This window comes from Bos javanicus, chromosome 8 (genome assembly GCF_032452875.1).
Source record: "Bos javanicus breed banteng chromosome 8, ARS-OSU_banteng_1.0, whole genome shotgun sequence".
Classification (NCBI taxonomy): Eukaryota; Metazoa; Chordata; class Mammalia; order Artiodactyla; family Bovidae; genus Bos; species Bos javanicus.
Window position 1 is genome coordinate 59,929,086 of NC_083875.1, and position 23,578 is coordinate 59,952,663.

At 38.4% G+C, this 23,578-nt stretch overlaps 1 protein-coding gene across 4 annotated transcripts in view; it reads left to right on the forward strand.

Annotated features, from left to right (window-relative positions):
• The first annotated feature begins 3,165 nt into the window (after positions 1–3,165).
• Positions 3,166–23,578, forward strand: part of UNC13B (unc-13 homolog B) — a 213,949-nt gene continuing 193,536 nt past the window's right edge. For 3 of the 4 annotated variants that reach the window (XM_061426825.1, XM_061426826.1, XM_061426827.1), the window contains exon 1: positions 3,167–3,514. In XM_061426825.1, coding sequence (XP_061282809.1) covers positions 3,493–3,514 — 22 coding nt within the window. In that variant the 5' untranslated portion in view covers positions 3,167–3,492. Of the gene's footprint in view, positions 3,515–23,578 lie in introns of all 4 variants that reach the window. The other variant, XM_061426824.1, reaches the window with a different exon arrangement.

The following is a 23,578-nucleotide window of genomic DNA, read 5'->3' on the forward strand; positions in this document are numbered from 1 at the left end:
CCGCATTTCAAGGTGAATTCTTTTTTTTAATTTTAATTGGAAGAAAATTGCTTTACAGTGTGCAGGGTGCGTTCTTAACCACTGGACCACAAGGGAAGTCTCAGGAAGGGTAAACTTTTAATGGTCTTGGAGGATGACTTAAGGATGATCATAAAGTTGGTAGAGGGCTCCCCTGGAACAGGGTTTGTACTCTGCTCCTTCTGCCTGAGAGTTTCCAAAAAGACAGCAGCAATGCCAGCCCTTGGTATTTGGCTTTACTGTCTTGAGATTTTTGGGTTTCCATTATTACCTATTTTCTTTGATCCTTCCCTCCTTCCTCCTCATTTCCTGGATCTCAAAAAGTCTTAGTGCTGAGCTACCTGCCAGCTAAATCTAAGTGTCAAATCCATGCAAACGCTGAAGAACTTTCAAGTACTGTGTTGGAAAAATTAATGTAAACAGTGGGACAAGAAGGTTCTGGCTTTTTATCCCTGTTTGAGTTGCTTCTGAAGATACCCTAAGCTTTCTTATGAGCATAATTGTTCCTAGTCAAGTGCCTAGAGAGCAGAGGACCTTAGTGCTTTCTTCCTCTGAACTTTTAACTGGGAAACTGGGATCCCTCAGCATCTGCAACACAACCTTCAGACACTGACTGTTGCTCTGCTTAGTGTCTTTTCACCTCCCAGCTGCATTCCCCCATCATGTTCACAACCTAAATAGTAACAAACATGTATTGGGCATGTAGTATGCACCAAGTATTTATTTATTTTTGCCCATGCTGCGAGCGGGCTTTCTTTAGTTGGGATGTGTGGGCTTCTCATTGTGGCGGCTTCTCTTGTTGTGGAGCACGTGCTCTAATGTGCATGGGCTTCAGTAGTTGCAGTGCGTGGGTTCAGTATTTGCAGCTCGTGGGCTCTAGAGCACAGGCTCAGTAGTTGTGGAGTATGGGCTTAATTCTTCAGAGGCACATGAGGTCTTCCTGGATCCGGGATTGAACCCGTGTCTCCTGCTTTGGCAGGCGAATTCCTTACCATCGAGCCACCAGGGAAGCCCTAATTTAAAAGCATTTTGTCATTTAAACCTCAAAACCCTCTTATGAAGTAGATACTATCATTATTTCCTGGGAAACTGAAGTCATGTAGCTTGCCCTAGGTCACAAGTACCAGAGCTAGGATTCAAATCAAGTTATGGTAGGCAGATTTCTAAGATGGCCCCCAAATGATCCTACCTCCTGGTGGTATTTATGTCCTTGTGGAATTCCGTTTTCCTGAGTGTGACTGCTTCTGATGAAAAAAATAAGGAGATATCACTCTATTCTTAGATTAGAAAAGATTGTGACTTCCATCTTGCTATTAGACTTTATTGCCTTCTTGGTTTGCATGCTTAGAGGAAGCTACCTGCCATTTTGGAGAGGTCCACATGACAAGGAACTGAGACCAGCCAATGCCAATAAGGAGCTGAGGCTCTCTGTTCAAGTGCTCAGGAGAAATTGAGACCTGCCAACAATTATATGAGTGAGCTTGGAAGTGAATCCTTTTGCAGTCCAGCTGGAACTTTGCTTGCAGTCTGTAAGAAACCTTGAACCAGAGGATCTGATTAAGCCATACCCAGATTTCTGACCCACAGAAATTGTGAGATAATATTGAATTTTTTTTAATTGATAAAAGATTTTTTAAATGTTATTGTTCAGTGTTACAGAGTACATATTAGTATATCACTCCCAGTTTGCTGATGGGAAATATGCTTGTGTAGACTTTTGAAGTCAACTTGGTGTATATATTGATAGCACTAAAATATTTTTGTTTTTTTAAATAAAAAAATTTTAATTGAAATATAGTTGATTTACATTGTGTTAATGATTTGTACAGCAAAGTGAGTCAGTTATACATACTGTATCTTCTTTTTTAATATTCTTTTCCATTATGGTTTATCATAGGATATTGATAGTACAGTAATTATTATAGTAATAATATTGTTCTCTGTGCTGTACAGTAACTGTGAGATAATAAATGCAGTTTTAAGCTACTAAGTTTTGGGGTAATTTGTTACATGATAATAGGTACTATACCAGGTGAATATGATTGGCTTCAAATTTTCATGCTCTTCATGATTTTATTAGGTTGTTTCCCACTACTCTATACTGTTTCCAAGTGCAGAGTGACTTTCCATCCTTTGTTAGATGGCCTCTGCATCCCCTAGGAGAATCTCTGGTTCCATAAGAGTTTTTTTGTGTGTGTTTTGTTTTGTGTTTTGTTTTGTTTTATTTGTTTTTATTTGGTCTCTATTCTTAGTTCCAGAGTCCAGAAGTTCAACACCTTTTTAGTCCCTTGCTCTTGAGGTTAGGACAGCTGGACTAAAGAGCTAGATATTTCAACATCCAGAAGTCCAGAGAATGCCCGTCAGGCATCTTTGTTGACTAGGCTTGTGGAGTTGCTTTGCTCAAAATCTTTCTTTGGATATTTCTCTAAATTTGGACAAACCCTGGATAAATCAAGTCTTCCCCTTTCCTTCTCCAGGCTCCTACTTACAGCTAGCTAGGTTTGCTTTTGGAGGGCAAAGACCCTGTTAGATTAATATAGACCCTCTCTGGGTCTGACAGGCAGAATCCAGCTGTGCCAACGGCTTGCAAACACAGAAACTTGAGCAGGGCTAATGAAGAATTGGAGCTTCCCAGGTGACGCATTGTAGAGAATCCGCCTGCCAGTACAGGCGATGAGGGTTCAATCCCTGGATGGAGAAGATTCCCTGGAAGAGGAAATGGCAACCCACTCCGGTATTCTTACCTAGGAAATCTCATGGACAGAGGAGCCTGGTAAGCTACAGTCCTTGGGGTCGCAAAAGAGTCGGACACGACTTAGCGACTAACCAGCAAATTAGTTTCAGTGTGGTACTTTCTTGTTAATATTACAGAGGGATAGATTCTTTAAGGAAGTCGGACAGAAATTCTCAATGAAAAGAATCTGTTCCTGCGTAGAAGCCCCGCCCACATGAAAGGGGCACAAAGCTGCAATTCCCGCCTCACACAGGTGCCGGGGAAGCCCGCCCCTCTCGGCCGTAAGCCTCGTTAGTGGGCCGAGTAGCCTTCATTCTTTTACTGAGGAAAGCGGAAAAGGACCCCGCCTCCTACGTGCCCTTCGGGGGCGGGGCGGCGGACTGGGCGTGAGTTGATTGGCTGGGAGGCGGGGCGCCACGGCTTGGCTCTATCCCGGCGCTCGCTCGGATCCCGGGTGGAGTGAGGGAGGGAGTCCCGATCGCCCTTACCTCCCAGCGATGGCGCCGTGGTGCCGCGCCCAGTCCCCCGCCTGCCGGCCGGTAGTCCCCACTATCGGGAGCCCGCTCAGACGGTGAAAATTGGAGCGGGTCAGACGGAGCGGCGGGACGCTGCCTGCTACGGGGACCATGAGGAGCGGGGAGACCCGTGGGGTCGATAGCGGGAACTGCCGCGGCACCTGCTAAGAGGAGAGAGGGAGCGGCGGCGGGGCGGGGGCGCGGCGAATCGCCGGCGGCTCGGCCATGTCGCTGCTCTGCGTGCGCGGTGAGTGCGCGGACTGAGGTGGAGGGACCGAGGTCGCTCAGGGATCTCCACGAGCTTCCAGTGGGCGTCGGGTTACCACCTTTTTCAAACTTCACGCCCCGCCCGTGTCTCGGGAAACCATTATGTTAACTCCTTTATGAACATCTTGAAGAGTTCTTTCCACTCTCTCTTGTTTTTCTTCACGCTCCTGTGAGGGACTGTTACCTCTCCGTTCCGGTGGCCATGTGACAGTGTTGTTGGCTGGCAGGCCCAGATCCTATTAAATAACATCCAGAGCTGTCCTCTAGTGAGAGTGGACGAGCTGGGGACCACGGATAGCGGGCGTCAGTTCAGAGCGGGCAGCCTCTATTCTTTTCCTTCTCGCCGCACCGTAAAACCTCAGTCGGCTTAGTAGCAGGTTCTTTCTAATCGTGCTTTGAAGGAGTACAGCTGTCGTATCCCTTCTTCCAATGTATTTATTGGCGTTCCACCCCCCTGTTGCTTGTCTTTGTCCCCTGCTCCTCCTGTGTAGTCCGGGCTAACTGTATGCTCATTCGACTTGAAAAGGTTGTGTCGGCTTCTCTTCTTTCAGAGCAGAGCATAAGAAGTATGATTTACTTACTTATATTTACTTCTCTCACACTAACTAAAGGTGAAGTCCTTTATTGCTTTTCCACTGAGGACGCTTGACCCACCTGAGAAGATATTTTAATTCAAGAGCTTTGGGGTTTATGAGGAGGCAAGGTGTGTCGACTAAGCTTCATGAGGGTAGAGGCTGTTAATGGTTTTTGTGTTCTAGGTGCCTGATATAGTAGAAGCTCAGGGCTGGTTTTGAATGAGTGCAGGGACTGTGATTTTAGAGATTACCAGATCAGAAAAAGCAGGGTTTGGATTACGTATTGAATTTGATCTTGGGAAATTCAAGTTACAGCCTATCATATCCGTGTTGAACAAGGTGGGATAAGGTGGCTCGGTTGTGAGTGAGGGAATTTATCTATGAGAACCTTTTCCCAGCACCTTTCATTGGATCGAGTTCATGTTTCTTTTGATTCTGTGGATTAGAAGCATTGTTGGTTGTGATCTCTGTTAAGTGTTTCCCCCAGCTTTTGGCAAATGAAACTGCTTTCCTCTGTTCTCTCTCACTGTTTTGTTAAATCTGTATTAACCCAAAATGGATTTGATTATTTCCAGGGATTATGAGACACACAGAAATTTTCTTCTTTCATGGTTGATTTTTCATTAATGAGAATTTTGCTTTGCTTTTAGTAAGACATTTTCTCTCAGCAGCTGGGAATCTATTTATTCCTTTAGATCCCTGCTGTTGAGTAGCAGGATTTGGGAGAGGTTGGGGTTTGCAGTGTCCCTTGGACAGTTTTAATTCTCTACTGCCACACTGTATTACAGAACTATCCCTTATGAAAGATTCTTCAGCCAGGAGCACTATTAAACTAGAAATTCCTCTTTAATTGAATTGATGCTTCAGAGAAGGAGCTGTTGCTTTCAATTTGTTCTAATATCAGGTGACTTTCATTTTCAAGGAATTCTGTTTAGCTAACTATGCTCTTTCTCTCTATAATCGAAAAGAACCTGAAAAATAATGCACAATATACGTTAAAACTGAATCACTTTGCTGTATACATGTAACTAATACAACACTGTGAATTAACCATACCTCAATTTAGAAAAAAAAATTCAAACAGTATTTAATCTGATGTTGAATTTGACAAACTGATATTGATTTAGTCATTCCAAATATCTCAATCAAGAAATCAATTTTTTGGTTTAACCCTTTAATCATGCCTTATCCCCTGCAGGTTAGGGGCTCTCAGTAGTATGACTCTAGCCCTCCTTTTGGCCCTATGTTCTTGCCTGTCCTTATGCAGATACTTTGCTCTAGCACTAGCTTTGTTCATTCGCACCATGGCAGTGTTCTGTGTTTTCTGCTTATCGAAAATGTATTCTTCCTTTCCCAGCTTATAGTCTACTTTTGTTGTTGAAAATGTCCTCAGTTCATCAGTCCACAGTGATCTTTCTCTTTTAATGCGTTAAATTCCTTAAAACATAAATTACTCAGGATCTGAACAGTGCCGCTGATTTGGCGATGAATTGTATACCGCCTAGCAACTAGTCTTGCTCTGTGTTCATGGTGACCCAGACTAAGGAGATAAAAGCACTGGTCAGATCAGTTCTGGAATTCTGTGTTCAATTAGGGTAGTTGATTCTAAGAGGCAAACTGAGAAACTAGTTTGTTCAAAGGGGAATAATTAGAATATCGAAGGGTGTAGAAACCATTTGAGGAATTTGATCCTTCTTGCAGAAGGATCATAATAGTAAATGAAAATTGTCTAAACTGTTGCTCAGACAGAACTAGGACAAGTCAGCCAGTGTTGAAAATGATAGGAGACATTTTAGCTTTTAACATAAGAAAGAACTTAAACAGAGTTGTTAACAAATGGAATGGACTATTTATGAGAATTTTTTGACATAGGATACTTAAGCAGAGATTGAATGAGTGGTAAAAGGAATTTCAACATCTAGTGGGATATTAGACTTGAATTTTGAAAAAAAAATTCTTTTATATAATTCACTTAGTCTTTCTTCAAGTATCTGGCACAGCTTTCCTCACAATACTGGTATCTTTTGCTTCCGTAGGAGCCAGTACCACCTAAGCAACTCCAGTAAACTAAATCAAGGATTTTCTTTAACTTTTGATGTCTTGGTGTTCATGACTGTTTTCTCCAAATAAATAAGCACTTTGAGAACTGAGTCTTTCCATATTTCTTTGTAATTGCTATAGTGCTTATAACTGAACTCTGGATTTTTCTCCCTAATTTGAACTAAAAGTGACCACACTTGTTAAAAAATCTAAAACAAAAAAGTTTTGGGGGTATAAGAAGCAATATATGCTGCTGCTGCTGCTGCTGCTGCTGCTAAGTCACTTCAGTCGTGTCCGACTCTGTGCCACCCCATAGATGGCAACCCACCAGGCTCCCCCGTTCCTGGGATTCTCCAGGCAAAAACACCGGAGTGGGTTGCCATTTTCTTCTCCAGTGCAAGAAAGTGAAAAGTGAAAGTGAAGTCGCTCAATTGTGTCCAACTCTTAGCGACCCCGTGGACTAACATACTGTTAATCACAGAAAATTGAGAAAATACAGAAAAGTGTAAAAAGGAAAATAAAAATCATCATGGTCCTATCACCTGCTCAGCATCGTTAAGGTTTTTGTTCTTTGCTTTCATTGTTTTGTCTTTATTATAGAGGTGATATATATGTATGATAAGAAATTCAGTTTTAGGATGTGACGTGAAAGGACAAAGTTCTCCTGTCTTTATTCCCTATTCTTACTCCCCAGAGGTAACTACTGTGTACTCTTTCTTGTCCATCTTGGAAATTTTCATTACATTTAAGTATATAGATTCTACAATTAGAGGTATATTTAACTTTTTAAAAAGCTTAATGATTTATTTTCCTATCAGCTTTCGTGAGTTTAAATTGTTCCTTTTAATGGCTGTGGAGTACTGTTTCATTTTATGAGCATATGTAATTTAACCAGTTTCATATTGATGAACAATCAGAATTTTTTTTACTATTATAAATTTTGCCTTTATAAACAATATAATTTATAATTTTGCTGTAATAAACAATGCCACAATGAACATTGCTATAGATAGTTTTGTTATGTTTGGAGATCACCAGTCAGCTTTCCATCTGTCTTTTCTGTGTGATTTGCTCATTGCTGTTTTCTTGGCATAATAATTACACTCACCTGGAGGGATCTCTCATATCAGCAGTCCTCTGTGAGAAGCAGATCCTTTACCAGTGGGTAAAACTTTATGTTTACCAAAATCCTGAAGACCTCAGCTCTCTTAAGTTTGACCTGTGATTTTCACGTACTTGTTTATCTTCTTTGATTATTTAAAAATTTATTTTCTATGTGTTAGTCGCTCAGTTGTGTCCCAACTCTTTGGGACCCTATGGTCTGAAGCCCACCAGGCTCCTTTGTCCGTGGAATTCTCCAGGCAAGAATACTGGAGTGGGTTGTCATTACCTTCTCCAGGGTATGTTCCCAACCCAGGGATCGAACCCGAGTCTCCTGCACTGCAGGCAGATTCTTTACTGTCTGAGCCACCAGGGATGCTGAATATTTATTACTTGTGTTTTTAAGACAGAACAAATCAATATCTCTAGTAATGAGAACTATATCAAATCGATGTATGTTGTGATTTGCCCTTAGAAAAACTTATATTTTATAAGCACATACAGTCATCTAACTAACTGAACAGATACTACTGGGAAACTCTTAGAAGGTAGACTCTGATGGACACTCAGGACACCTGTTGATTGTGGGTTAATTCTAGCCTGGGAAGACTCCAGTGATATATTTTGATTTATTATCACTCTGAAAAGTAGGAATAATAATGATTTTAGAGTTTTCAGGAATAAGAACAGGTTGATCAAGGGTTTCTTCTCATCTTATTTCTGCAACATTGTCATCTGCCTCAGCTAACTCCTTGCTGCTGGGTTTTCATCGCATCAGGTAGTTTAAGTAGTTTCTGCCCTCATGAGCAGAGTTGCTGCTGGGTTCCTTTTTGCTTAGCTATGGCATCAGGAAGTTGATTATGCCTTATTTGAGCCAGGCAGCAGGGAAGGGGAAAAGGACCAATTTCCTCTGCCAAAGAGAGTTATCACAATTGTGTTCTTCCTTATAATCAGTACATTCTGTAATTTTTTTAGTTTTTAGAGGTTAGGTTTCTAGAAGTTGCACTCTTTAGGCCAGCAGGCTGAGTGTTGATCCTGTTTTACCAGTGCAAGGTATTTCAGACTTTGCTATGTGACTTTGTTTAAAGTTTGGGATGTGTATCATTGGTAAATATTTGTAGAGTACCTTCTCTATGCCTGTTTATGATACATATACATAGATAAGAGTCCAAGCAATCTACATAGGTCTTAAAATGTTAATATCTCCTTTATTAGATAAACTCAGAATCCATTAGGATTATTAAGTCTGAGTTGGGATAAGTAGAATAAGTTAAGTTCCTGCTAGAGTAGGGAAATACTGCACTATTTTTTCTAACTTTTAAATAAAGCACTATTCTTTAAGTTGGGGTATTTTATACATACATTATAGTGGACTGTCTTTAATAAAGTTCAGAAAAGAGTCAATATTTATATATTAAAAATTTTTTGATTTATATGTATATTAAAGTAAACAAGTCTTTAAGTGTATGACTCACTGAATTATCACAAAGTGAACACACTCAAATGATCACCACCTTGTTCAAGATATAGAATACTACTAACACCCCAGAAGCCCACGTACTCTTCCTTTCAGTCAGTGCTTCCTCCCATTTTCCCCAAAGATAATGTTATACTATTCCAATGCTACAGAATAGTTTAGTATTTTTTTTTTAATTATTAAACTTCATTTATTTATTTTTAAAATAAACTTTATTTTTTAAGAGCAGTTTTAGGCTCACAGCAAAATATATAGTTTGCCTGTTTTTGAGCTTTTAAGAATTGATATATTATTGACATATTGGACTTCTTATAAATGGGATTATACAATATTTTGGGGGGGGATGCTTCTGCTTAATCTTACGCTTGTCAGATGCTTCCACTTGATGCATTTTGCAGTAGTTTATTTGTATTGCTGTATAGTAGCTCAGTGTATGAATATGCCACAGTTTATTTACCTTTGCTGGACATCTTTTTTTCCATCTTGGACTGTGATTTTATAATGCCACTCCAAATGTTTTTGTATTTTGTGTCTTTTGGTCTACCTTCGTATGTATTTCTGATGGGTGTGTGTATATATATGTGGGATCAAAACACTGGTTATGTTCAACTGTAGTTGATAATGTAAAACAGTCTTCTAAGATCTACCAATTTACCTTCCTAGTAACTGTATTTCTGATATTCATCAAAACATAAAAAAAAAAGGAATTTGGCCAGGTTATCAAACCACTTCATAGGAATTAATACATACTTATTGCATGTTAATCCTATAGGCTTGGTAATGTTTTGTGTGTTTTTTTTTTTTTTAATGACCTGACCATTATGCTCAAATTGATGCCTCACATTTAAGACTGAAATCTGTGGCTTTCATTTTTTGAAAGAAATATTGAATTCTTGTTTATCATGCTGAACAAAGATAATAGCTTAGCCCTGAACTTAGGGGCATTACATACTTTTAAAAAGGAATATCATTTTTCTAAAGACAGAAGTTACCTATTTTTATTTTTGCAACTTTTTTGTAAGTCTGAAATTATTTTTAGATGAAAAGTTTTAAAAGAAATTACTGACATGAGAAAATGCATGTGAACATGGAGCTCAATGAAAAATGAAAAAGGGGATGAAGAGAAAGGTCAAACGGTAGGTAACTCTTGGGGGGAAAAGGCTGAAAAGATACATATCAAAATATTAACAGTGAGAAGCTCGTAATGGCCAGAGATGGGGACTTTGCAACATCAATAACGATAAAACCCACAACGTTGAAGTACATCAGCTATGTTTATATCTATGACTTCGTCATACTGAAAATAACAGCAACTAATTGGTCACTGTTGGGGGACCACATATTTTGATAAGATTTGAACTGTTAGAAAAGGGTGGTGAGATCCATAGCTTATTTACTGTTGTATAGAATACTTAGGTGTAGCTGCTCCTGATGAGGAAGATCAGGCAACCAGCTTTGTATTTCCTGCTTTGTTGTGATCTTTCTGTGATTACTGAGAAAGAAAAGAAAAATGTAGGCATTGGTAGAATTTTGTGTTCAGCCTTATAAAGGAAATTGTCTCATTCTTCTATTTGTCTTCTTCAGTAAAAATGAATTCTCAGGTGTAATCTCCAAAAGCAACTATTTGAGAGAGGCCCTGACATCAAAGGAAAAAGTCATCAGGGCTTCTTTTTTTGTGTGTGCCAGTGAACCTCATAGTGATAAAATATGTGGTCAAAATATGACACGAGAAATTTCGTGCTAGGGTGTATGTATACAAATTGTTTCCTCCTAAGCAATTATATAAAATAGGAAAAATAAATTATTAATTACTAGAAAGCACATATTTCCCAAAAGAAAAATCTTCTTTTTTTCTTTCTATTACTTCTTTCTATGCATTTAGTTCTTAGTACTTTTTTGGGACTGGAGAACAGATAGGCCTGTGGACTGTGTTAAGCTATTAATTTTCTCTTGCAGCTGTTTGCCTTAATAATTTTCATAGTGTTTTACAATGAGTGATATTGAGAAGAGGCTAGAGGGCTGTGAATGAGGAAGATTCTCCTAGCAACTAAGGGACTGGACAGTGGGGAGGTAATTGCTTTTATGTGTGATTCAGAGTGGGACAGAGATGATTCAAAGGGCTAGCTCACTGATGTTTCTGTTAGTTATGAGCCGAATTTGTAGAGCCTTTATCCGCAAATGGATACAGAAAATCTGCTTGCCAAGGAGAGGGTGGTGAATGATACAGATATAAATCTCTGTCTACCTCATTTCAGCCATCCACACCCATGATCACATCCTACAGTATATCACTCCTTGGAATGGTGCTCTGCTTTTATAATTTTAAACTTCATCATCTGACTATCTGATGATGCTCTCCAGTCTATCTTTCTTACTTTTACTCTTACTATGCTTTACTAGTGTGATATGGGTTAGATATGAAAAGTTTGGGTTTTAGGCAGATCTGAGTCAGACTTAATTTTTCTGGGCTCCAAAATCACTACAGATGGTGACTGCAGCCATGAAATTAAAAGACGTTTACTCCTTGGAAGGAAAGTTATGACCAACCTAGATAGCATATTCAAAAGCAGAGACATTACTTTGCCAACAAAGGTCCGTCTAGTCAGGGCTATGGTTTTTCCAGTGGTCATATATGGATGTGAGAGTTGGACTTTGAAGAAGGCTGAGCACCGAAGAATTGATGCTTTGGAACTGTGGTGTTGGAGAAGACTCTTGAGAGTCCCTTGGACTGCAAGGAGATCCAACCAGTCCATTCTGAAGGAGATCAGCCCTGGGATTTCTTTGGAAGGAATGATGCTAAAGCTGAAACTCCAGTACTTTGGCCACCTCATGTGAAAAGTTGACTCATTGGAAAAGACTCTGATGCTGGGAGGGATTGGGGGCAGGAGGAGAAGGGAACGACAGAGGATGAGATGGCTGGATGGCATCACTGACTCGATGGACGTGAGTCTGGGTGAACTCCAGGAGTTGGTGATGGACAGGGAGGCCTGGTGTACTGCAATTCATGGGGTCGCAAAGAGTCGGACACGACTGAGCGACTGATCTGATCTGAGTTAGTGAATATATCAGCTCCACCACTTATATGTTGTATGTCCTTACATGTTACTTAACCTTAATTTCTACATCTTTAAAGTTTATACATCTATTCAAACTATTTATGAAGCCCCTATTAAAGGTAGATACACAAGTAAAGAATATGATTTCAGGAACTTCCCCATCCATCAGCAGATTAAAGTTTTACTGAGCATAGCCCTGCCCACCAGAGCAAGACCCAGTTTTTCCACCACCAGTCTCTCCCATCAGGAAGCTTATACAAGCCTCTTAGCCTTCTCCATCAGAGGGAAGAAATAAGAAGCAAGAAGAACCACAGTCCCACAATGGCTAGAACCAAAAATCACACCACAGAAAGTTAACCAGGATGAAAAAGTAGAGGGTTTTTGTTCCAGATGAAGGGACAAGATAAAACCCCAGGGAAACAACCAAATGAAGTGGAGATAGACAACCTTCCAAAAAAATTCATAATGCTAGTGAAGATGATTCAGAATCTTGGATAAAGAATGAAGGCAAAGATTGAGAAGATGCAATAAATGTTTACCAAAGACCTAGAAGGATTAAAGAACAAACAAACAGAGATGAACAATACATTAGAAGGAATCAATAGCAGAATAACTGATGCAGAAGAACAGATAAGTCACCTGGAGGACAGAATGGTGGAAATAACTGCTGCATAGCAGACTATATAAAAAAAGAATGAAAAAAAAAATGAAGACAACCTAAGAGACCTCTGGGACAACATTAAATGCACCTACATTCACATTATAGGAGTCCCAGAAGGAAGAGAGAGAGGATCCAAGAAAATATTTGAAGAAATAATAGCTGAAAACTTACCATGAAAACATGGCAAAGAATCTGCCTGCAACGCAGAGACCTGTGTTCAATCCCTGGGTTGGGAAGATGCCCTGGAGAAGGAAATGGCCACCCACTCCAGTATTCTTGCCTGGAGAATTCCATGGACAGAGGAGCTTGGCAGACTACAGTTCATGGGGTTGCAATGAGTTGGACATGACTGAGCAACGAACATGTATGTATACCTAACATGGGAAGGGAAATAGTCAACCAAGTCCAGGAAGCACGGAGCCCCAGGCAGGATAAACCCAAGGAGGAACACTGATACACATAGTAATCAAAATGACGAAAATTAAAGATAAAATATTAAAAGCAACAAGGGAAAAACGACAAATAACACCCAAGGGAACTACTATAAGGTTATCAGCTGATTTGTCAACAGAAACTACAAGCCAGAAGGGAATGGCATGATATATTTAAAGTGATGAAAGGGAATAACCTACAGCAAAGAATAGTCTACCCAGCAAGACTCTCATTCAGATTTGATGGAGAAATCAAAAGCTTTCCAGACAAGCAAAAGCTGAGAGAGTTCACCACCACCAAACCAGCTTTACAACAAATTTTAAAGGAACTTTTTTAGGCAGGAGACACAAGAGAGGGGAAAAACCTACACAAAAATAAACCAAAAACAATTAAGAAAATAGTAATAGGATCATACATATTGATAATTACCTTAACTGTAAATGGATTAAATGCACCAACCAAAAGACATAGACTGCCTGGGCAGATTGAGAACATGTGCATGTATGCACTTCCACTTATCACATCACTCTACTTGACCCCTCAAATTGTATGTAATTATTTTATATTGTTAGGTTAATCATGTTTCCATTATGGTTTGCAACTATAATTGTCTTCTATTTTTTGTCTGGCTATTGATTGTGAAAACATAAGCATCTTTTACTATTGTGATTATGTTTTTAATACTGATTATTTAATAAATAATTTTTAATAAATATTTTAAATTTAATAATTTCATAGCAATTATTTAATACCATTACATCATGATTGGTCAACAGAAAATCATAGAATTCTATATTACTAAGACTACCATTTAATAGAAAAGCAGTTTTTAAAATCCAGATGCATAATAGAATTATTGTGTAATTTTTTGAAAAATGCAAATCCCCAGGTATTGCTCTTCTTCTCCAAAGCTCCAGATGTATTTCTAATGAGCACCCATGTTTAAAAACAACTGGACTGTATGATAATCTTTTATCTACTTTGTTTCATTTTTTTATTTCATATTTAGTGCTCCCCATATCATTTAGTTTATGTTTTCCAATTTCTCTGCCTCTTTTTTTTTGTTGTTGTACTTTCTCAAGCCTTTAACAAGCATTGTAGAAAAGCTTATGTATACATATATATAGTATGTATAATATAATACATATATTTTAGAAAATTTATGAATTTTTGCCTAGCTAAAAAAATTTATGACATCTTGATTCCACTTGTTTGACTTACTATAATAGAATGCTAAATTTCAAATTTATATTCACTCAAGACTTTGATATCAGATCAGAACAGTCTCTCAGTCATGTCCAACTCTTTGCAACCCCATGAATCGTAGCACACCAGGCCTCCCTGTCCATCACCAACTCCTGGAGTTCACCCAGACTCACGTCCATCGAGTCAGTGATGCCATCCAGCCATCTCATCCTCTGTCGTCCCCTTCTCCTCCTGCCCCCAATCCCTCCCAGCATCAGAGTCTTTTCCAATGAGTCAACTCTTCGCATGAGGTGGCCAAAGTACTGGAGTTTCAGCTTCAGCATCATTCCTTCCAAAGAAATCCCAGGGCTGATCTTCAGAATGGACTGGTTGGATCTCCTTGCAGTCCAAGGGACTCTCAAGAGTCTTCTCCAACACCACTGTTCAAAAGCATCAATTCTTCGGTGCTCAGCCTTCTTCACAGTCCAACTCTCACATCCATATATGACCACTGGAAAAACCATAGCCCTGACTAGACGGACCTTTGTTGGCAAAGTAATGTCTCTGCTTTTGAATATGCTATCTAGGTTGGTCATAACTTTCCTTCCAAGGAGTAAGCGTCTTTTAATTTCATGGCTGCAGTCACCATCTGCAGTGATTTTGGAGCCCCAAAAATAAAGTCTGACACTGTTTCCACTGTTTCCCCATCTATTTCCCATGAAGTGATGGGACCAGATGCCATGATCTTCGTTTTCTGAATGTTGAGCTTTAAGCCAACTTTTTCACTCTCCACTTTCACTTTCATCAAGAGGCTTTTGAGTTCCTCTTCACTTTCTGCCATAAGGGTGGTGTCATCTGCATCTCTGAGGTTATTGATATTTCTCCTGGCAATCTTGATTCCAGCTTGTGTTTCTTCCAGTCCAGCGTTTCTCATGATGTACTCTGCATAGAAGTTAAATAAGCAGGGTGACAATATACAGCCTTGACGAACTCCTTTTCCTATTTGGAACCAGTCTGTTGTTCCGTGTCCAGTTCTAACTGTTGCTTCCTGACCTGCATACAAATTCTCAAGAGGCAGATCAGGTGTTCTGGTATTCCCATCTCTTTCAGAATTTTCCACAGTTTATTGTGATCCACACAGTCAAAGGCTTTGGCATAGTCAATAAAGCATAAATAGATGTTTTTCTGGAACTCTCTTGCTTTTTCTATGATCCAGTGGATGTTGGCAATTTGATCTCTGGTTCCTCTGCCTTTTCTAAAACCAGCTTGAACATCAGGAAGTTCATGGTTCACATATTGCTGAAGCCTGGCTTGGAGAATTTTGAGCATTACTTTACTAGCGTGTGAGATGAGTGCAATTGTGCGGTAGTTTGAGCATTCTTTGGCATTGCCTTTCTTTGGGATTGGAATGAAAACTGACCTTTTCCAGTCCTGTGGCCACTGCTGAGTTTTCCAAATTTGCTGGCATATTGAGTGCAGCACTTTCACAGCATCATCTTTCAGGATTTGGAATAGCTCAACTGGAATTCCATCACCTCCAACTAGCTTTGTTCGTAGTGATGCTTTCTAAGGCCCACTTGACTTCACATTCCAGGATGTCTGGCTCTAGGTCAGTGGTCAACACCATCGTGATTATCTAGAGAAGTAGGATATAGTAGACCTGAAAAGCACTGTGAACCAATTCAACATAATTAAAATTTATACAATTTTCACACAACAGTAGGATACAAATTCTATTCAAGTTCCCACAGACTATAAACTAGGAGACACTGGAACAAAGCCAGGGACATAAAAAAAGGTGCAAAAATGTCATGGTCTAAACATATTGAAATCATACAGAGTCTGTTCTCTTGTCACTGTGGAATTACAGTAGAATCAATATTAAAAGATATTTGAAAATAATCCACATATTTTTAAGTGCAATGTGACATTTACCAAGAGATATCTTCAACTTAGCCATTGAAAGCCTAAGTAAAATTAGACTGAAAAAAAAACCACAGGAGTGACTGCAGAGAAGAAAGCATTTAAATGAGAAGTTAATATCATAATGAGAAATTAATATTAAAGATACTTTAAACAAAATCCCACAGATTTGGAAATTAAATGTCCACTTTTACATGAGGGGTATATCTAAGAAGCCATAACAAGGAAAATTAGAAAATATTTGTAATAGAACAAAAATGAAAACAGAATTTACCAGAATTTGTTGCAGCTGCTCAATGCAGTGAAATACAATGTGGAGACTTAAATAAGGTACGAAAACAAATAATAGACACTAGCATAAAGTTTTGTGAAATTTGAACAAAATCTGACTTTAGTTAATAATACTGTATCACTTGTTAATTTCTTGGTTTTTTTTTTTTTTTAACAACATAGTATTTCTCTATATTCTCAGAATTGGATTAGAAGTTTCATACCTCATTCAATTTTCTTTTTTTAAAATCGCTAAGATAATAAATTTTCTAGACTTTTAGCAGTAATATTAAATGCCAAAATACATGGAACTATATCAAAGTCTTCTGTGTATTTCTGCCATCTCTTCTTAATATCTTCTGCTTCTGTTAGGTCCATACCATTTCTGTCCTTTATCAAGCTCATCTTTGCATGAAATGTTCTTTTGGTATCTCTGATTTTCTTGAAGAGATCCCAAAATTTTATGCTAGCAATTAGCTCAATTTTATTGAGCAATTAGCTACAGGTGAGGCATTGAACTAGTCATCCTGGGTATATAAAAATGAGGAAGAAATGGGCCTTGCCCTCAAGAAACTGAGAGCCAAGATGGGGAAACAGCTATATGTACAACTAAATATGTTTCTGGGTACAGTTTGGTAATTTCTAGAATAGAAGTAGAAAATAAAATGGGTGCAGAAATGGGGTGTTTGATTCTAACTAAGAGACAGGAAAGGCCTCAACTAGGAGAGCGAGAGGAAGAAGGTAAAGGTGGAGTCAGGTTTTTCTTCTTTTTTTTTTTTAATTTGTAGAAACATTTTAAATATTTGAACTTGTTGGTTTGTAACAGTATTTGTAGGACAGTCCACTAGTTGATTGATTGAAGTGTAGGTGACTTACAAAGTTTCAGGTGCAAGTTTTTCTTTAAGGTGTTATTAATTTGGATCAGAAACAAAGAATAATAGCTTCTGAGGAGTTGATTCTGATTTTGAACCCGTTAAATCTGAGGTGCTGCCAATCTGTCCACATGTCACAGACGGAAACATGTCTTGGGAGAGCAGGGTTAGAGATGTAGATTTGGTGCATTGCTTGTGAATCTTTTGAATAGAAGAGTGGTGGCAGGGTAAATGTTTGCTCAGCAGCATCTTATATTTCATATAATATTATATTTCATCAACTATAAAATCTTTTGCCAGAGATTGCAAGAAGCATCATTTTATGTATCATTAAGAAAAAATACTATTGATTGAGCTATGATGCATCATTGATTATAAAATGGATTTTTTCTGAGTTGTTAAAATATAAGAAAATGTCCCACCATCTTAGAATCAGTGAAATATTAAAACTAACATTTAATGAGCCCTTACTTTTGGCCAAACTCTCTTACTAATAAGCATATAAGGATTAATAATTTAATTCTCATGATAACCTTGTTAGTTTATTATTCTCATTTTACAGACGAGGGCAGTGCGCCCACAGAAATTAGTACTTTTATGTACTGTGTAGCTGAATTTAGATTTTTCTGCCTAACTATAAACTACAAGGAGATCAAACCAGGCAATCCTAAAGGAAATCAACCCTGAATATTCATTGGAAGGACTGATGCTGATGATGAAGCTCCAGTACTCTGGCCACCTGAAGTAAAGAGCTGACTCACAGGAAAAGACCCTGATGCTGGGAAAGACTGAGGGCAGGAGGAGAAGGGGGCACCATAGGATGAGATGGTTGGATAGCATCACTGACTTGATGGACATGAGTTTGAGCAAACTGCAGGAGATAGTGAAGGACAGGGAAGCCTGGTGTGCTGCAGTCCATGGGATCACAAGAGTCGGGCACAAATGAGCAACTGAACAACAAGAACTATAAACTATAAAATACAAAATTAATATATAGGATAGTGCTTTGGAACAAAAAAGTCTTATTTTATAGATGTTTAGGGGAAAATGGTTTTGTGCATTGTTGCCTGTGAATCAGTCTCACTATAGCAGTGGTTTGTTTCCTTAGGATGTATTCAGGGGCAACATTATAGCAGGTGTTTGTTGACTGCTATAAAACATCTGCTGTAATATATATATAGACACTCTGTATGTAGAGAGTTCATTATGGCTCTCGTTTAATAGAGTTTACAACTTAAATTCCCGTTTCCCCCTTGGGAGGAAATGTGGTATAATGGAAAATCCAGGATTTTGGATTCAGGAGAACTGTTTTGAGTCTCACTGCATGCGTGCTAAGTCGCTTCAGTTGTGTCCGACTCTTTGCGACCCCATGGACTGTAGCCTGCCAGGCTCCTCTGTCCATGGGATTCTCCAGGCAAGAGTACTGGAGTGGGTTGCCATTTCCTTCTTTATTGAGTCTCACTAGATAGTGACTAAAGTTTCATCTCTCAGTTTCTTCACTCAGTCATCTTTTGTCAAATGGGAAAGATAATACCTGTGCCAGTCTCAGCTGGAGTGAGGGTCAAATTGACAGTAAATATGAAAGTACTCTGCAGTTAAAAAAGAAACAGATAATGCAGAGTGGTACATATAACTGTTTTGAAAATTTAGGAGCTGGAAGCTATTCATAAAGTCTGACCTAAGATATATCTGGGAATTCATTGGTCTTCCACTGAAATACAGCCACTTTTCATGTAAAATGAGATAGATAATTACTATCTTGGGATATTGTATGCCAAGTCAACTTAAGACATAAAATTGTAGACTTTCTTTCCTGGCTAGGTCAGGCAAAGTGCTGAGCTGCTGTTCTTAGGCAGTTGATACTTGAAAGTTTTAACATCTACTAGTCTTGAATATAGGAGAAGGAAATGGCAACCCACTCCAGTACTCTTGCCTGGAAAATCCCATGGACGGAGGAGCCTGGTAGGCTACAGTCCATGGGGTCGTGAAGAGTCGGACACGACTGAGTGACTTCACTTTCACTTTTATGCATTGGAGAAGGAAATGGCAACCCACTCCAGCGTTCTTGCCTGGAGAATCCCAGGAACAGGGGAGCCTGGTGGGCTTCCGTCTATGGGGTCGCACAGAGTCAAACATGACTGAAGTGACTTAGCAGCAGCAGCAGCAGTCTTGAATATATCTGATTAAGAAAACTATCATGTTGGTATATGCATGCATTTAGTATATGTATTTTTGTCGTGGATTCAACAGGAGTTTATTCAAGAGACTAAAGTTCACTGTTTGTCTTGTGCTGTCTATGAAGTTAACCTAATATGCCTTACTGTTTTCATCTAAAGCACAATACAGCCTTAACCCATATAAGGCATTATTGTATACACTATATTATGTTGCTTACAAAGATAAACAGATGTGGTCTATTCTTCAACTAGTTTGCAATCTAACAGAGAAGACATATATGAGAGAATATAACTGTGTTACAGAACAGAGTATGATAAGTGACATTATAGATTTCATCTGGGTGATAGTAGGGAAAGCTTTGACAATTACTTTTCCTCAGTTTAAGAGCAATATATGCTCACTTTAAAAATTTGGGGAAGTACATCAAGAGAAAAATTAAAATTATAATTCTACTGTCTCTGTAGTGTGTGTGTATGTGTATATAAACTTTTTTCTTTTACATAAAATTGCATCATACTTTATATACAACTTATCCTGATTTTTTTGCTAGTGGAATATTACCATTTAGAATAGAATTTGACAAAACCTTTCTGGGTTTATATCTTTAATTTTTGGAAACTGGAAAGGATCTTGTAGAATGTTTAAGAGGTGCCAATGTAAAGATCCATTTGAAATTATGATGGCAGCTTATAAGCTATTTGAAAGTATATATGAAAAAACAAGCAAAATAGACAAGGAAGGGAATATATTACTGTGTTAATAATGCTGATCTGCTTACAGTTAAGAGATCACTGTGTGTGCTGAATGCTCATTTGTCTCTGACTCTGTGACCCTATGGACTACTCCTCTGCCCATGGGATTATCCAGGCAAGAATACTGGAGTGCGATGTTGTTTCCTACTCCAAGGGATCTTCCTGACTCGGGGATCGAACTTGTGTCTCTTGTGTCGCCTGCATTGCCAGGCAGGTTCTTTACCATTGAGGAAGCCCAAGCGATCACTGTAATGAAATCATAATAAATCACTGACATGAAATTATACCAATATTTGATAATTGAGGATTGGTTGCCAAACATGTCTTTGTGATGTCAGTAGCTATTGCTTTCCTTGGAATGGTCTGGCCATTTCTAGCAGAAGTCTGATCTAACGTCACTTACAGCCTCTATTTTCCTTTCAGGATGTTAACTGCTGTTTAATGATCTGTAAATGCTATTTACGTAATGTCTAGAAAACTTGCTGTCTACCTTTCTTGAGATCTAGGTTTGTACTTTTTGTTGCAACTGGTGAAGGGACTTAAGTTACTAAAAATTACACCACACACGTGCAGACATGCCCGTGCACACACATATATTAATGATAAATTCTAGCTTGTAGCTACTTTGAGATATCTTCAACAGGACCACAGACTCTTTCATATAATAAGTAATGCTCAGTAAACATTTGCTTTGATTTAATGTGTTTATGTATCAGTTGCATATCAGCAATTAATAACCTGTGGGCTTCCCTGTGGGATATTTAATGTATTTTTAATAAAGACTAAGCAGTAGTTGTGATTTACATGCAAGATAAGAGATTTATTACAGTAGTTTTAGGTATTGAAGTTAAAAACATTAAACTGAATGAAGCAAATAATGTTCTTATTTTTCTTTCCATTCTACTGTAGTCTGAATGAGCTGCCTAATGAAGGAATTAGGTGGATAGATGGCCAGACTGACCTTGTGCTATGTGTGTATAACTAAGCTGGAATTGTTTCTGATAAATAGTAACCATAGAAATCTGGTTGTATATTAATGTAAACTATTCCAACTGAGGTTTGTTTATTTAGAAAACATTGAAAAAGATACACTTGAGCACTTGCACATGCTCAGTTATAACCTGGACTGTATTTACTTTAGAATTAGTCATCAGCTTTGTTAAAGTTTGACGTAAGTAAGTTGTTTGTCTTTTGGTTTGAGAAGGAGCTCATAGGTAGTATATTTTTGATTCCTTGAAAAATTAAGTCTTTTTTTTTCCAAGGACAGGGTAGCATATTTATACTTCATCGGTACTTAAGTTATGATAAATAGCATAGTAAAGTGGAGGATTAGCACTGATATTTGACTATTTCAGAAATGTAATCCTTGAATGAAATCATATGTATATGACTGTTTTGCAACTTTTGTTTAGTCACATCACCATATTTTTACAGAATTTATTTTTTTGTGCTTTTGTTCATGTGAGCATAAACTGAAGCATTAGCTATTTCAGTTGGTGTGGATTTAGTACAAATAGTGTATTGCAAGGAGAAAGCTGTGGATTGCAAGAAGTGTGGCTTTTGAAACTGGGTTTGAATTTCAGATTTCACTGTTTATTTAAATGTGAGACCTTGGATAAGTTACTTAAACTCTCTGTTTTATTAATATGTAAAGTAGAAAGTTGTACACCCTACTGTAGTGTTTTTTCCAAACTGTAGGCACAATTAGTCTTGAAACCAGCTAGAAAAGTATTATTTCGTGAGACTTTTGTTTCATAGCTTCAATTCTTTGGCCACCTGATGTGAAGAGCCAACTCATTGGAAAAGACCCTGATGCTGGAAAAGATTGAGGGTAGGAGGAGAAGGGGACAACAAGGGATGAGATGATTGAATGGACATGAGTTTAAGCCAACTCCAGGAGATCATGAAGTACAAGGAACCCTGGCATGCTGCAGTTCATGGGATTGCAGAGTCGGTCAGAATTTAGCAACTGCTACTGCTAAGTCACTTCAGTCGTGTCCGACTCTGTGCAATCCCATAGACAGCAGCCCACCAGGCTCCCCCGTCTCTGGGATTCTCCAGGCAAGAACACTGGAGTGGGTTGCCATTTCTTCTCCAATGCATGACAGTGAAAAGTGTAAGTGAAGTCACTCAGTTGTGTCCGACTCTTAATGACCCCATGGACTGCAGCCTAACAGGCTCCTCCATCCATGGGATTTTCCAGGCAAGAATACTGGAGTGGGGTGCCATTGCCTTCTGAACATACATATATACAAATGGATGTAAGCAGATGGGAACTTTGTTGCAATGTAAGACATGTTTCTTATTATAGGCTGGGTTAAAAAAATTTTGAAAAACATTTTTCTATAATGTTGTTAGGATTAAGTGCCTACCATAGCTCCTGTTTTACAGACAGGCATTGAAAGAAAGATGGCATTGGAGAAATTAATATGGAATATTTTGGCTTCGTTGGATTTTGTTGTATTTATTCAAATTTGGTCTTTATTCCAAGAGCTATGAAATTGAAAGCTAGTTTGTTACTTCAAAATTGTTATTGAGTATGGACAATTATTTCTTATTTAGTAAATTATTTGACACATGAAGTTTTTTGATAAGTATTGTTTTGGGAACTTACGTGAACTGTGATGCTGGAGAAGACTCTTGAGAGTCCCTCAGACAGCAAGAAGATCAAACCAGTCAATCCTAAAGGAAATCAACCCTGAATATTCATTGAAAAGACTGATGCTGGCAATGAAGCTCCAATACTTTGGCCACCTGATGCAAAGAGCTGACTTGTTGGAAAAGATCTTGATACTGGGAGATGGGGGCGACATAGGATGAGATGGTTGGATAGTGTCATTGACTCAATGGACATGAGTTTGAGCAAACTCTGGGAAATACTGAAGGACAGGGAAGCCTGGCGTGCTACAATCCGTGGGGTCAAAAAGAGTCAGACGCAACTTAGCGACTGAGTAATAACAATGCAGTAGGTGAAAGTGTACATTTCTATGACCACTTAGAGTGCAATCTGGCAATACCTAGCAAAGTTGAGACACATATACTTTATAATCTGGTGAATTCCAGTCCATGCACTTGGTCAAAGGAGACATGCAGGAGAATGTTCATTGCGGCATTATTTGCAATGGCAAGAATTTGGAAAGAACCTGAAAGTCTCACAGTAGAAGTCTGGATAAATAAATTGTGATATGTTCATGAAATAGAATGCTAAACTAAGTTACATGAATAAATTAAGCTTCACTTATCAATAATGATAAATCTCAAACCAAAAAGTGTAGGAAAGCAAGTTTACAGATTCATTCAATATAATGCCATATATTTAACATTTAGAAACATCCAAACAGCACTGTGTATTATTTATGGACACAAATACAAGTAGTAAAAAGTTTTTTGGACTGGAATGACACATTATTACTGTCAGGATAATGGATACTTAAAGGAAGGGAAGGAATAGGATTAAGTAGGTATTTTAATGTTATCTGTAATGTTTTATTAAATCTTGAAAAAAAAGATCTTAAGCAAATA